Source organism: Podarcis bocagei (assembly GCF_964188305.1).
Source record: "Podarcis bocagei genome assembly, chromosome: 16".
Taxonomy (NCBI): domain Eukaryota; kingdom Metazoa; phylum Chordata; class Lepidosauria; order Squamata; family Lacertidae; genus Podarcis; species Podarcis bocagei.
This window is the reverse complement of record NC_138142.1, coordinates 31,363,402-31,378,019: the sequence shown is the minus strand read 5'-3', so window position 1 is coordinate 31,378,019 and position 14,618 is coordinate 31,363,402. Positions and strand designations below refer to the sequence as shown.

At 54.0% G+C, this 14,618-nt stretch overlaps 1 protein-coding gene across 8 annotated transcripts in view; it reads right to left on the bottom strand.

Annotated features, from left to right (window-relative positions):
- Positions 1-163: 163 nt before the first annotated feature.
- Positions 164-14,618, bottom strand: part of MARK2 (microtubule affinity regulating kinase 2) — a 118,085-nt gene continuing 103,630 nt past the window's right edge. For 3 of the 8 annotated variants that reach the window (XM_081174054.1, XM_081174056.1, XM_081174055.1), the window contains exons 14-18: positions 14,356-14,453; positions 9,088-9,339; positions 6,787-6,813; positions 3,610-3,654; positions 164-3,286 (exon numbers count right to left, since the gene is read on the bottom strand). In XM_081174054.1, the coding sequence (XP_081030180.1) occupies positions 2,929-3,286; positions 3,610-3,654; positions 6,787-6,813; positions 9,088-9,339; positions 14,356-14,453 (780 nt within the window). In that variant the 3' untranslated portion in view covers positions 164-2,928. The other 5 variants (XM_081174061.1, XM_081174058.1, XM_081174057.1 and 2 more) reach the window with 5 other exon arrangements.

Sequence of the window (14,618 nt, the reverse complement as noted above, 5' to 3'; positions counted from 1 at the left end):
CTGGAGGCAATGGAGCATGGGGAAAGTGTGTGGCATTCACAATTGCCCAAATCAAGGCAGAAGATAAATTCTGCGCTCTAGCAAAGGGCTGTCATGTCTCAAGATGCATGTCGGAGATAAGGCTTCCCCCTCCCCTTCTGAAAAACAGGTCTGGAGCTTATGATTTTTCTTCTTTGGCTTTTAATAAGAATGGAAAGGGGAGAATCAGGCAAGCTACTTGGTCACAAGCAAGAGGAAGGAGGTCTTTGCCCCGTCAGCCTCCTCCCAGGCATGGTCTTCCAAAAGGTGCTCTGATCCTGTCACAGAGACAGCTTTGCCCAGGATGAGTCCTGCCAGTCTCAGCAAGATGAACACAGCAAAGGCCAGAAGGAATTGCATATGCGGTGACATCAAAATTGCCACTCCCAAAGCCTTTAGCAATTCGCCCTGCTGTAACAGGGACAGAGGGAGCCTCTTGTGGAACACTGCATCTCCTCAGAATACAAAAACAGTTCAGGGTATCACAGCAGGCCACAGCATTTTATGTTGTGGGTGCCACACTGCCCCTCTTAATCAGTTCCTTCACCAACTGTTGCCTGGTCAGGGAACAGAGCAAAAAGAAATCACGCAAAGGGGGCACAGAATTAGCATTCCACGTTCAAGGGGAACCACTGGGCACTTGAAACAGCTGCACCTAGGCCTTGCTTCCCATCACCACAACCCCATGGAGCCACCCCCACCCACTCTTGACAGGACGGTACCAGGGCTTGTAGCCTCCCAGGGAGTGGAAGCAAATCTCCAGGCAAAGTGCTTGGGGAGGGAGGTGGGAACAGAGGAAGCCAAGGCCAGGCAGGTACTTTCTGGAAAGTTTTAATCTAGAACCTGTAAAACTACATCAAACGGCAGCGTCCCTAGAGGGGGGGGGGAAGGGGGATGAACAAAAAAGGGACATGGTTTTTCTTTTTTTTTTAAAAAGGCATTTTGTGATCAGAATTAAAAAAAAAAAGTAACCACTCACAAAACCGAGGTATCAGTACAGTTATATACAAACCAGATTTTTGTGTGTGTGTGTGTGTGTGACAGTGGTGGGGTTGAAGGAGCTCAGTACAGACTGCCAGGGTGGGGAGCCCAACCACCCCAAAGAGGATTGAAAATACATTCTCAAGTGGTGATATGACAATGGAAGAAACCCAGCTTGAGGGGTGGTGGGGTAAAGGAGAGGGAGGAACAAGAGAGGTAATTGCAGCCAGGGTCCCATTTTTCTCTTGTGCTTTGGAAAGAGGAGGGGAAAAGCCGGCTTGTCAAATGGGAAGGAAGGGCAGGCTGTGCTATCCTGCTTTTGTAGATGCAGGGAAGGAGGTAAATGGGAGGGGGAGCTCCCCTTATCTCCCACCATACTGGTAAGATACTGGTGACCACTGCTGCAACCACTACCTGGGCAGGGAGAGTGTTAACAGAGCCCCCCCCCCACATACCCCACCACAAAGCTCTTCCTCTTGCCCCGAAATATCAGCATGACCTGTGTATGTCGTCTTCCGTAATGGAAAGACTGGGGCAAAAATAGCTGTTCCCCCAGCTAATGACGCTTCAGGCAACTCTCCCCACAGGCAGATGGTGCCACTTGCTTTAATAACAGCCAAAGCCACTCTCGGGCACAGAGGAAAAGAAGCCAAGTATGAACACGTGTGCAAAGTTGGTGGCCAAGATCTGGTGTGTTCCAGAGCATCCTGGGTCAGGAAGATACATGCTGAAAGTTATCTTAGCCTGGAAGTGCTGGAGACAGGGGGGTGGGGTGGGGGTGGGGTGGAGGCTTGGGATCAGAACCAACAAGCAAGGCACCAGCAAGACTGATGGGGCAGCAATTCTAACCATGATGCTGTGCAAGCTGTCAAAGCCCATAAAGGAAACTGGCTCAGGCTGAACAAAGGAATGCTCTGCTCCCAGAAGCCCTTGCTAGCTTTACGCTGTTGCCCCTGGAGCTTGCAGGGAAGAGAATTGCTGGGGAGGGGGGTGGTCAGAGGTGAAGAAACGGACCGCTGTGGCTTGGGACAATCCCCATCCTTTGCTCTTCCAAGGTGGGAGGCAACCATATGCATGGCTAGAATCTCCACCCCACTCTTTATAGGGGGTCTCAGGACCCCTGTCAGAAGAAGAGCAAATTGGAGGGCAGTGCTTCCAACAACCTTGCCAAAAACAGGCCGTGATCTCTGGGAGCAGAACTGGCCGAGAGTAGGAAGGAGAGGAGAGGGCGACCGCAGAACCGTCCGAACCCACCACCGTCCATCACTGGCCTGACGGGGGAAACCCAGAGGGAGAACCACTGGCACTATTATGCCCTTAGGAAAGCCCAACTCTCCCAGGGCATGAGCGAGCACACACCCACCCGGCAGCTGAAAGCCCACCACCAACACAAGGAGCGGGAGAGGAGGGTGCGAGTGAAAGGCATTGTGGGAGGTAAAAGGCATTGTGGGGGAGGGCGAGCTCTGGCAGTTGAGGGGCGGGGTGTCCACTTATCTCCCCATCTTTGCTTTTTGCTGTGTTTGGTAAAAATTTAAAACCCTGTCTCATGTGCAACAATAACAAAAAAAAAGAAATAAAAGAAAAGTACCATGGTCGCCACGGAGACCAAAAGGGATGCCCCCCAACACAGTCACTATAGAGACCAACAGCCCTTGGTACGCTCCCACTACTGTTGCCACGGAGACGGGCTGGGTGGCTGCCAGCCACTACCCCACGCACTCTGTCTCCATGGCGATCCAGCGGGGGGGGGGAGTGATGGAGAGGGGGGATGTCCCCAAACATCCAGCTGCCGCCCCCTTTCCCTGCCCCCCCCAATCTCCGTCCTGCACCAGGGTATCGAAAAATAAACCCTTCCAGAGTTAAAATTGCAGCTTTTTACTCCTAACCCCACCCCATGCGCGTGCAGGCTGGGCCCCCCCGGGGGGCCTGTTAAAGCTTCAGTTCGTTGGCGATTTTTGAGGCAATGTTCTTGAAGGCCATGGAGGTGCCCGATATCCGCTTGAAGCGGACACCGTTGAGGGAGAGGCGGGGGAGTTTGCACACCTCCATCTCCCACTGGACAAAGGCCTCGTGGCCCGGCGCTCCGTGCATGCACAGAAGCATGTACTTCTCCTGCAGCTCGCACTGGCAGTTGTTAGCGTCCAGCACTTTCCGGATCTCCTTCATCATCTCGTTGGGCTCCATGGAGCTCGTCGTCTTCATGCTCCAGGTGAAGCGCAGCGAGCGCGGCTTGGCCTCCCGGTTCTCGTCCCGCTCCTTGTCGCCGCTGCTGCCCACCATGTGAGGCCTGAGAGGGGAGAGCGAGACAGTGAGCGGAGAAGGGCGCCCTCCCCACTCGGCCCCTTCGGCTGCCCCCAGAAGCCAAGCCTGGTCGGCAACCGAGAGCTGGAGAGGGGAGAGAGAGACACACACGCACGCACACACACACACACACACACACAGAGAAGCTAAGTAGTAGTTTGGGAGCAACAGAAGAGAGAGACAGGCACACGGAGGAGACGGAGAGGAGGTGCCAGGGAGCAGCCTGGCCCTGCTGGAGAAACAGACAGAGTGGAGCAAAGGCTTCCCCCAAAGGCTGGAGGAGGCCCCGTGACACTGGCTGCATCTCACCTGAGCGTCTCCACACGGTCTTTGCTTTCGGGCTCATGCAGGTTCCTCAAAAAACAGAGCAGGAGAACAAGGTATCAGGCACCCTCCAGTCAGCAGCTCCTAGACCTGCTCTCCTTTTCTCCCAGGGGGCAGGGGGATGAGTGTGCATCTCTGGCAGGTGGGGCAGGGCGGGGGGCAACTCAAGACACGGAAGGGGCTGGGGAGGGCGTCATGAGGGCTGATGCCAAGCCCACAGGCCCCCCGGCATGCAAGACTCTGCGCGGCATGCTGGGAAGTGCATTTTGCCAACATGGTGGTGAGGAGGAGGGCATCTGGGCGGGCTGGTTGCAGGTGTGGGATGCGCAGCGGCACCTCTCTCCCTGGTCCCTCGGCACAAGCAGAAGCCACAGCCAGGCAAGGGAAGAGAAGAGAAGAGAAGAGGAACTGGAGTGGCGGGGGAAGAGGCTGCCCTGTGATCACCAGCTCAAAGCATACCTCTGCCACAAACTTGCAAAATAAGCCATGATCTCTCTTGGCCTCCACCTGCAATACCACCACTAGCCTACCTTACAGGGTGGCTGCAAGGACCACAAAGAGAATGCACACATTAACGCTTGAAAATCAGTATACAGGAAGCTGCCTTATACGGAGCCATACCACTGGTCCATCTAGCCCAGTACAGTCTACACTGACTGGCAGCAGCTCTTCAGAGTTTCAGGCAGGGAGTCTCTCCCGGCCCTACCTGGAGATGCTGCTAGGGATTGAACCTGGGACTTTCTGCATGCAAGGCAGATGCTCTACTATGGAACTACTGTCCTTCCCCTGTGGCCCTCAATGCTAAATAGTATTAAATCATGCTCTAGGAATTCTAGACATTATTGCAATATAAAGTAAATGACTTGGGAGGTGCTTTCCCTCTCATCTGAGCACCACTCCCCAAGCCTAAAAATACACTATGCCCAACTCTGCACCCGCTTCACAGAAACTTGCATCATAACCCACCTGCCCACTGAGACCAGTAAATGAGGAGAGCGTGCTGATGGCACCACCATGCAAGAGAAAAGGAAGAGCACAACCCTTGCCACGGTGGCTTCACAGTTTGCGGAATCCACTTACGAGTCTCAAGAGATGGCAAACTAAAAACACTTTGGTTTCCATCAGGTTTTTAAGCAGCCCAATGGGCTGTCCTGGGAGAATGGTTTTGTGACATTGAGAGCCAATTTTATCAAAGCTGCTGCTTCACTGGATTCAGGCTCCGAACGTTTAGTAGCATGCACCCTTTTAATTTGGTTTTGGTTATACAAAGCACCACTTCTGGATTTATTTTTTAAAGCAACTCCTCAAAGCTCTTCCTGGCGTTGAGGCCAAGTGATGCTGGCCTTTTAAACTGCCCAGATTTTTTGTTTAAGCAGACATTTTAAGCTGTGTCTCTTTCTTTGTTTTGTTTTTGGGTATTGCTGATATTTACTGCTTGCCATTCTGGGTACCCCTTTCTGGGGGATAAAGAGCCATATACACCAGGGGCAGTGTGTGTATAATATTTGGCCTTCCAGATTTTGTGGGACTACTACAAGTCCCTCCACGCCTGACCACTGGCCATGCTGGCTGGGGAAGGTGGGAGCAAGCAGCTATTAACACCTGGAGTGCCACAGGCCCCCCACTCCTTGCTATCCTTAAATATTCCAGCCACATCCATCCATCACTAAGCCATGTGACTTGCAACAGCCAATGAAGCTCCCTCATGCCAGCTCAGATGAGGGAGGGGGCAAGCAAGCAACTTGCTTCCTGATCACCAGTGTGCTTCCTTCTCTGCTCATCCACCATCACCAGGCAGGAGGTGGGGTAGGGGCGGAGGATGGGGGGAATCAAACAATGGAGAAACCTTCACACACACACCCACAAGCCTTTAATACAGCAGCTGCAGCTGCCTCTTATGGTCCATGGGATCAGAGAGCTGGGAGGAGGTCATTTCTAGCACAACCCTCTGCTCAACCCCTCTGTTCTCCTCCCCATCCCTGGTCATCCATCTTATGGCAAGTAGCTCCACAATGCTAAGGTTTTAAAGTACTTGCTGTTCATGAGTAAAGGGGGAGAAAGCCCCCCCAACCCCCACTTTTAGTTAATTTTACCCAGGAGAAAACGTTCCTTCCTGACCCCACAAAGAGAGAAATCTGTTAGATGTTCAGCATAACTTGAAACAATAAAAAAGGTGAAGTAGACTGAATGAGGAAGGCCAAGGTTTTTGGAACACTCCAGAACCAAAAAGGTATGTAGGATTCACATCCTGCCCTGTGCCCTGGGATGTCCAAAGAAACAAGCAAAAACCCACAGTCTTTTAAAGTGGAACCTGCTGACACTTTCTGCAGATTTGTTCCCATGAGGACTAGCAACCTCCCCCTTTCTAAAAATGAACAAGATAAAAAGGCTACCTACTATAACGGGGGGGGGGGGGGAGAGAGAAAGGAAACCAACCCCCAACACACTGACTGCTAGTATCTTCCAGATTGTGCTCAAAACGTGCCACGGGATAATAATATCTGCTCTTTGGGGCCATGCAGATTCCGAGGAAACCGTCTCCCCACATGTCCGCCCTGAACCCTCAAGGCAGCTGCAAGCAATAGAGGCACAGCGACAGCCCAGCGCCTCCTAACCACCACCATGCAGGGAGAAAGGGGATTAGTTGGGTTGGGGGGGTGGGCGTGTGTGAAAGAGAATGGCGATGGGGGGGGGGGAAAGAGAAGGGTTTCGGTTAAAGATCAGAGGCCCAGCCTGGGGGACCAAGGAAGATGGCAGGCACCTTTAAAGAGACAGCATGCCCAAGTGGAGGAGGAGGAGGAGGCCCAGCACCGGGTGAGCAAGCAACCTCTGCGGCTTCCCCTGCCCACCCTCCTCCCCACCGAGTCCCAGGCCAGCTCATTTGCAGGCGGCTGAGAGGCAGGCCAGAACCAATGGGGGTCTTTCTCTACCCCACATCCCAGAGGCACGGAGTTAACAAGCCCCCCCCCCCCGCTGTCCCTTTAAGCATGCTCTGTGCACACACGCACAGACACACACGCACACACAGACACCATTAGCAGCCAGAAGGCACAGGAAGGGGGGGGGCGGGGAGAGGAGAGGAGAGGAAGAAGCCGGCAGGGAGGAGGTTAGTACTGCACAGGAGGAGGAGGACAGAACAAAACCAGAGTGATGAACGCCTACCTTCTGGCAAACCTGAAAGACAGATTTCTAAAAGGAAAAAAAAAAGGAGGGGAAACGGTGGGTGGGTGGGTGAGCGAGTGCGCAAATGACCGAGTGACAGGAGTGCCAGCCGCGCGGGAGCAGGCCGGGGCGCCCCAACCTCCCTCCCTAAAATAGTAATTGGCGGTGGGTGTCACAGCAAGGCCCCCACAACTCCGCCGCCTCACAACCCTCCTCGACCTTAGCTCCCTCCTCCCTGCAAACTTGGGAATCTGAAGAGCCTCCTTTGCTTTAGACAGAGACAGGCCGGAGGGAGGAGGGCTGAGCTGGGGCTCCCATTCGTGCTGGAACCTTGCAGAGGGGGAGGGAGGGAGGCCAGGACCCCAGAGGCACTTGGCTGCCCCCCTCGTCCCCAGTCCTGCCACAGCCTAACTCTCCCCACAAAGCTGGGAACAGAAGCTGGGGGTGCGGTGGAGGGGCAGGTTAAACACTTACAGCAAAGAGGGAAAGGGGTTGGGGGCAGGAGGCGCTGGGCTGTACAGAATGGCTCCCCCGTCATGCACCATAAAACACCCCCTCCCCCCAATTGAGACAAAAGGCTTTGCCAGGAAACTGTGCCCCATCTCACAGCCCATCCCCTCTCAGGGCTGTTCGGGAAAGAGAGAAGCCATTTTGAGACATATTCACACACACATATACACACACCACAAAAAAGCTGCCTTGAGGGACGGGTTCGAGCAGACCCCAGCTGCAAGACCTTCCTGGCTGGATCCTCACCAGAGAAGGCAGCTGTACTGACAGGGTCCAGAAGGCATCTCCTCCATCCTGTCGCTTGGAAGGGGATGGAGAAGCATCGGGGAACCCTGGAAATGAGCTTAGTTGCCACCCTCACCATCTGGGCTGCTCTGCTAAATCCTTGTCCACCCCCCACCCCCGGGATGGCTGGGCTGCAGGCGAGGCGGCTCCCACCCACCCTCAGCTTTGCGGCCTTCGCAGCACCCCAGGTCACTGCAGGAACCACAACAGAAGCAGAAGCAGGGTGCCATCGGAGGGTGTGGGAGGCAGGCCTGGCTTGCTCTGCGGCTCAGCTGAGACTCTGCTGGTCTCCTTTTCTGAGCTGCAAGCAGAAATGGGAATTCCCGGGGAGGAGCGCATAAGGCAGCATGCGCATGCTCTTGGGGAGAGTGCAAGGTGGTTCCTCCATGGCCTTGAGCTCTGCAGTTGCCAGGAGGAAGGTGACCTTCAGCCCGCTCTTCTGATCTCCATTCCCAGAATGCCTCTCTCCAATGTGGCGCCTCCTGATTGGTCTTAACACCTCAGGGAAGCACAGGAAGTTGCCATGCAGCAAGTCAGGCTATTGATCCACCTAGCGCTGTATCACCTACAACAGGTGTGAGGAGCCTTTGCGCCCCCCCCCCGATGTTGCTGAACTACAACTCCCAGCAGCCCCAAGAAGAATGGCTAATGAGCAAAGGACGATGGGAGCTGAAGTTCAGCAACACCAGAAAGGTCAAAGGCTCCCCCAAACCTTGTCTCTGCTGGCCGGAAGTGGCTCTTAGGGTTTCCAACAGGGGACAACTCCCAGACCTACCGGAAACTGGGGATCAAACCTGAAACCTTCTGCATGCAATGCAGACACTGCCTAAATGAGCCATGGTTCTCCCCAAGCATCCCTGGTCCAGGTGCACTCCCTTGCGCATGAGCCCATTTGTCTGTAGACGTCCTTTGAGAGGGGCCTCTTCTCTGCCGCTCAATGCTCCAATACCAGGAGGGAGCTGAAAGGCTCCACCCCTACATGCACACATATAAACACATGCAAACACACACACACCCCTCTTGGTTGAATGCTACAGAAAAAATGGGGTACCCCAAGCTTAATTAGGAGGCTAGTCCTCTCCAACCCCTCCCAAGCACAGTTTGGAAAGGATCCGGTCAAGGAAGGCAGCTGACACTCCTGCCCCTGCGCTGGTTCTGTGCAGCAATACGGTGGGGGCAGGGAGGAGAGATGCAAGACGAAGAGGAGGCGGCTGGGGTCACAAGGACATCCTTGGTGTGGGGTGGGGAAGAGGGGTACTTATGAGGGTGGGCCTGGCTGTGCACAACACACACACAAGGTAGTGAGCCTTCATGCTGCGCCCTGGGGGAGCGGGGGAGGATGGCTTGCATTCCCCTCTCACCCCCAAACTGAACCCCCAAAATACATATCTCAAACAATCCTGGAGTTGTTTCCAATCGGCAGAGAATACCAGCTACGGATTTGGAAAGGGCTAAAAAAGGGGGACGGCTCCTCTTCCGCCCACCCCTGCCCACTTCCCTGCTCACCTGCGCACGAACTTGGAGGTGAACTTGCTGAAGATGCTCCCTGAGGCCCCCCTCCTGCCTTGGCTGTTCCCGGAGGGCGACGCGGGCGTGAGGCCGTAGGGGAGGTTCTGCTGGTCCCGGACCTGCCGGAGCTGCCCGGCATGGAAAGTGCTGCGGCTGGAGACGCCCCGCGGGAAGTTGGTGCGCTCCGGGAGGGCACTGCTGATGTTGTGGGCCGAGGGAGAGGCGACGGGGACCCTCTGGGGTGCAGTGCTGTGGGGAGGGGAGGGGGAAGAGCAGAGAAGACGACAGTCAGCGACCCCACTTGCTCACCATCCAGGAACACTCCGCTGCCTGGGCTGAACAGGAAAGTCTTTGGGGCAAGCCACTTTCAAGGGTTATGGCCTTTGCGCCCCAGAGGATTCTGGGAGGTGGTGTTCTGCTTGTGGGGGTGGGAGGAAACACAAGGGGAGTTCTACGAAGAACCGCGCAGCTGGGATTATATGAAGAGGTGCTCCTGAAATCCCAGGAGGAGTTCCCGAAAACTGGTGAGCCTGTTAAAATGGGTTTGCAGCCTAGTTTAAGACTGCAGAATAATAAGAGGCGGAATGTTGGCAGCTCCCCACAAGGCTGTGGTTGCTTAAACCCAACATGTGCAGCAGATACCTCGTTGGCAGCCAACGCTTAAAAATAAATGAATAAACAACCCATATTTTGAACTGAGCACGGGCTGAAGGGCCTGCAATCTCAAGTAAGGGCACCAGGTGGGGGGGGAGGATGGGGCCCCTACACCTTTAATTAAACCTCACCTGCTGAAATCCCCTCTTCTACACAATTGTGAAAGGTGCAGAAGCCATTTGCCATTTCTGGCCGCTTCAAATCTCAGCTCCTTCCGCTGCTCACTCCTGCACCAGCTTGGATGAAGGGAAAAGATTTCCAAAGCCCCTAGTCCTCAGTGTGAAGACTAGCCTTTTGCGCTGGCAGGAGGGGCACAACAACAACAAGCTGACAGGAATGAGTCTCCAGGAGAGGATACTTGCTAATAGCCTCTGCTGTTGCTGTTGACCCTGGAGATGAGGTTAAAGAGCCGCTTGCCTGAACCCCAGCTGGTGAAGTAGAGACAAACAGAGCTGAATAAAAAAGAAGGGGAAGGGTTCAGAAGGCTCCAATTGTCCTTTTTCTGCCTGGGGAGGACAGGCAACTAACTGGAGACTTCTGATCTCGTTCTCAGACTCCTTTCAAGCCATCCAACCTGCCATTACCTGAAGTTGGAAAGGATGCCTGTTCTACTTTCTACCAAGCAGCCCTGTTCCCCCTGTGTTAGTGTTGTGCCTCCTTTTTTGGGCAGAGGGGGAGACTATTCCTGTCACATCCTACAAGTCAGCTTGTCCAAAAAAACAGCTGCAGGACACCAAGTTGCCCTCCAAGGCACCACAATCCTTCCAACCCCAAAACATTTGGCTGTCCCCCTCTACTTACCTCCAGGCCCTGAGCAAGCGCACTGGGGAAGGGCAAAAAAAGAGACATGGCTCCAGGGTGCGGAGCAGGCGGAAGACACAAAAATGTTGGAGAGCCCTGGGGGTGGGCAGGGGACGGAGGACACAAGGCACGCAGAGCTGCCCACTTGCCTGGGTCGCTGTGCCTCACAGTTATTGTCGGAGGGGGGCAGCGCGGGCTTGGAGGGGTGCACCGAGGCAGACATGGATTTCTGGTGCTGTCGCGGGCGCGCAGAGCTCACGGCGGCGGAAGCTGAAGCAGTAGAAGCCCTGGAGCCTGGAGTGGTTAGGCTAGGGGGGTGAGGGGAGGAAAGAAAACACAAGCAGGGGAGAAGCAGATGTTTAAAAAAGGAGGGATGGAGTGGAGGGTGGAGGGAAAAACCAGGAAAGGTGGTGGGCTGTATCCGTAGCTGACCCAAACAGACTCCCGGTCTAGGAGGGAGGTGCCACCTTACCCACTGCACCCAACATCTCGTTTGCCCCATTTTAAGGAGAGTTCCTCGTTCTATGAGTCTCGGGTGGATTTATTCCCAAGCCCCCAGGAATAATAAAAAAAAGTCATGTGACAAGGAAAGGTACTTGGGACTGTGCACAAGGTGGGGGTGGGTGGGCTCTGAACAGACTGCCAAAATAGCAATGCACTGATGCTGCTGCTCTGGCAGATGCCCCCTTATTCCCACCCAACAGGCATGGAAATGCAGAACTCCTCTCGCTAACTGATCTGAATTCTTTCATCAACAGCCACGTTTGTCGAATAACTGGATTTATATCCCGCTTTTTGACTGGAGTCCTTAAAGCAATTTAGGGCATTTGCCAAACGGAACCAATGCACGTTTATTAAAAAGAACCCTTTTATAACAAAAGAGGCCAAAACAAAAAAGCAAAATGGAAGAGCCCAGCCAGAGGAGGCACCAGGGGCTCTTGTCTTCCACACTGCTGTCTCTCTGACAGTCATTTTCCTCCCAGGCAGGAGAGGCCACTCAAGGGCCTTGCAGCAAACCTTTCCTTTCCTTGCACGTGTCTGTCTCCGGTGCTTTTCCCTTGCTTGACCCTAATGCTTTGTGCAAGAAAGGGGGAAGGGCCCCCTTATTCTCCAAAAGCCCCGACTCACCCTGGTAGGGCCATGCTGCAGCTGGGGCCTCATTGCAGGATTGCAGGGCGGGGGGAGGAAAGGCAGCGGCTCCTCCACCTTCAGCTTTGGATACGGCACGTGCTGTCAAATAATCAATCTGTCTGTTTGGCAGCTCAGACCACATCCACGTGCTTGCCCTTGCTCAATGAAACTGAGCTGCTTCTAATCATTTCAGCTGAAGGAAGAAGGCCCTGGATCTCCCCCTCCCCAACCCATCCCTTTCTCACCATGGATACAGCCGCTACTAGGTACATGGATGTCCCGGGGAAGGGGAGGAAGAGCAAATATACAATATACAACCCAGTATATGTGTATATGTGTCAGGCACAACCTTGATGCAAGAGTGGGAATGGATGTGGAGGGAATCGTGCTGGGGTCAGGTGGGGGACGGGACACCATGGCAGTTAGACCCTAAAAAGAGAGAGCCAATGTTCTCAAGCAAAAAGAAAAAGGGTTTTGCTTGCATGTATCTATGCATGTTATGTGCGTGTCCATAATGGATGAGAAATGAAGAGGTCAAGCAGGGCTGCTTCTTCTGAGCCGTATCGGAAGTAGGAAAAGTGGGGAGAGCTTAACACCAGCTGTGGATTTAGCAACTCTTTTGGTAGAGACAGGCGACCAGGATCCCGTCCAGGCGAGTGAGTGAGCTGGTTGGCAGAAAAAAAATGGGTCCCTCCATTCTTCCTGTCGGTCCCATTGGGTGGGTGGGGCTTCCTCTCCTCCACGGCCAGCATGGAAACACAGGCTAGTAGCCTTTGATGAAATAAACCCTGCAGGCTAGTAGCTAGTAGCCTAAGACCCGGAGGTGTGCTGACACAAGGGTGGTGGTGGGATCAACACGCACCGGACTGGCCTTAACTGCAGAAGGTCCACAGTTCAAGATGCATCCGGCTCATTTAAAAAGGCTACGTTGTAGGGAAGGTCTAATATTTGCCTAGTTCTCTCTGAAGTGGCTCAAGCTGTGTTTGAGCTCCACCACTTGAGGCTGCCGTGGGGGGGGCAGGTGAGAGAGCTCATAGGAGGAGATGCTCCTCCAATGCTGCAGAATTCTCTGGGGAGAAGGTGGGGCAGAGAAAGGAGAACTCTGCAGGGAGCAGATTGCTTGGTTGAGGAAGGGACCCTGGAGAGGAAGGCCAGTTTCCATTTGGCAGGGCTAACTATGGGCCGGGGGGGTGGTGAACATTGTTGCTCCAGATCCAGGACACGTGGTTCAGGCTGCTGCCGCTGCTGCTGAACCAGACAGAAGGAAAGAACAGAAGCGCCCCCACCCAGTAATACCCACAGCCATCTCCCCTCTCTCAATCAATTGGCAGAACAACGTTACAAATCATCTTTCAACACTTCTGAAGTATTCCAAACTAGCTCATAATCCCACCTTGCCGCCACCAGGATGCAGCTCCGTTCTTTGAGGACTGTGTTTGGGGAGCAGGGGAGAAGAGAATGAACCACTGACAGAGAAGGCACCTGAGCCCAGGCAGGTTTGGACCCACCGCCTCTGAGCCTGTGTAAATGCAATGGCTGCCCCACAAAAACCCAGGGAACCACAGCTTGGTAAAGTCGGGGAGAACTCTTTGAAACGTGAACACTGCTTCCTCTGTCCCAGGAACTACTGTTAAAATCAGTTTTAAGTATGCAGCACATTCCTAATATTCTTCAAACAACACAGGATTACAGCAGGGATGGGGAATCTGTGGCTCTCCAGGTGTTGTTGGACTCCAACTCCCATCAGCCCCAGGACGCACAGGCAATGGTCAGAGACGGTGGGAGCTGGAGTCCAGCAATATCTGAGAGGCCATAGGATCTCCATCTGTGACTTGGGAGAGGAAATAAGAGAACCAGAAGCAAAGGTTCATGCATGCGTGTGCAGGTCTGTTTGGTGGTTTTCATTCATGCAGTCCAGCCAGGCAGCAACTGTGGCTTTGCCCAGCCAAACAGAGAATTGACAAGGCAGGTCTGACCTTCCAGTTGAGGCTGCATAGTCAGCTGTTGATTTCCAGCACTGCGCTGGATGGCCTCACAATGACCTCTACAATTTTAGGATTGCCCCTATTACAGACTGCTGGTGGAGGCAATCACTTGCCTCCTTTGCATTACAAAGGTGCCTGCAGACAGAAAAGTTGTCATGCCAGAGAGAAGGCTTTTGGCTGACTGTTGCCTCTTGATATGTTGGCTTTCTGAGTGCAGGAATTCCCACCCTTGAGGATTCAAACACATGCCTCGGCCACCATCTTGCAATCTCTAATGGTATATTCCAGGGATGGCTCTCTCTCTCCCCACCCCCACCACACACCCCGCATTAAGAAATGCATGACCCATCAGGGCTGGCCCAAGACATTTTGGCACCTGAGATGGACCTCAAAATGGTGCCCTGCTCCCCACCAGGGGTTGGGGAATATCAACACCAGGATCTGCAGCCTTGGTGGGCCCTGTTGCCTGAGGTGGTCGCCTCACCTTGCCTCATAGGTAGGTCGGCTCTGTGACCCATACACAAAACAGCCCTGTGCAGCCACCTGCATTTTGCTCCACCTGCCAAGCTGCCCCAAAACAGCTGGACACCACTCTGCTACTGAAGTTTTCTCTTTCTCCCCTCTTCATAGTGCATCTTTATGTCCGCATCTGGCAAGTGACATGACCAAGCTGGCCTGGGCTCCAAGCCCTTACCTATCTTTGCCGTTCTGGATGGAGTTCTGGCCCAAACTGGCCCGGTCCAGCATGGGGGAGTTGCGGCTCCGGTTTGTGCTGGTTGAGAGGACACTGTTCTGCAGAGGGGTAGAGACACCGAGTGAGCACGAGCCTTTCACTGCCCACACTTCAGAGAAAAAGAAAGGGAGTTAAGCGGCTCCAGGCTGCTGCTTCTGCAGAGACTACTTTAGCTAGGTTACCTGAGTCAGCACCCAGGTCTCTCAGAGAGTCATAACATAGGG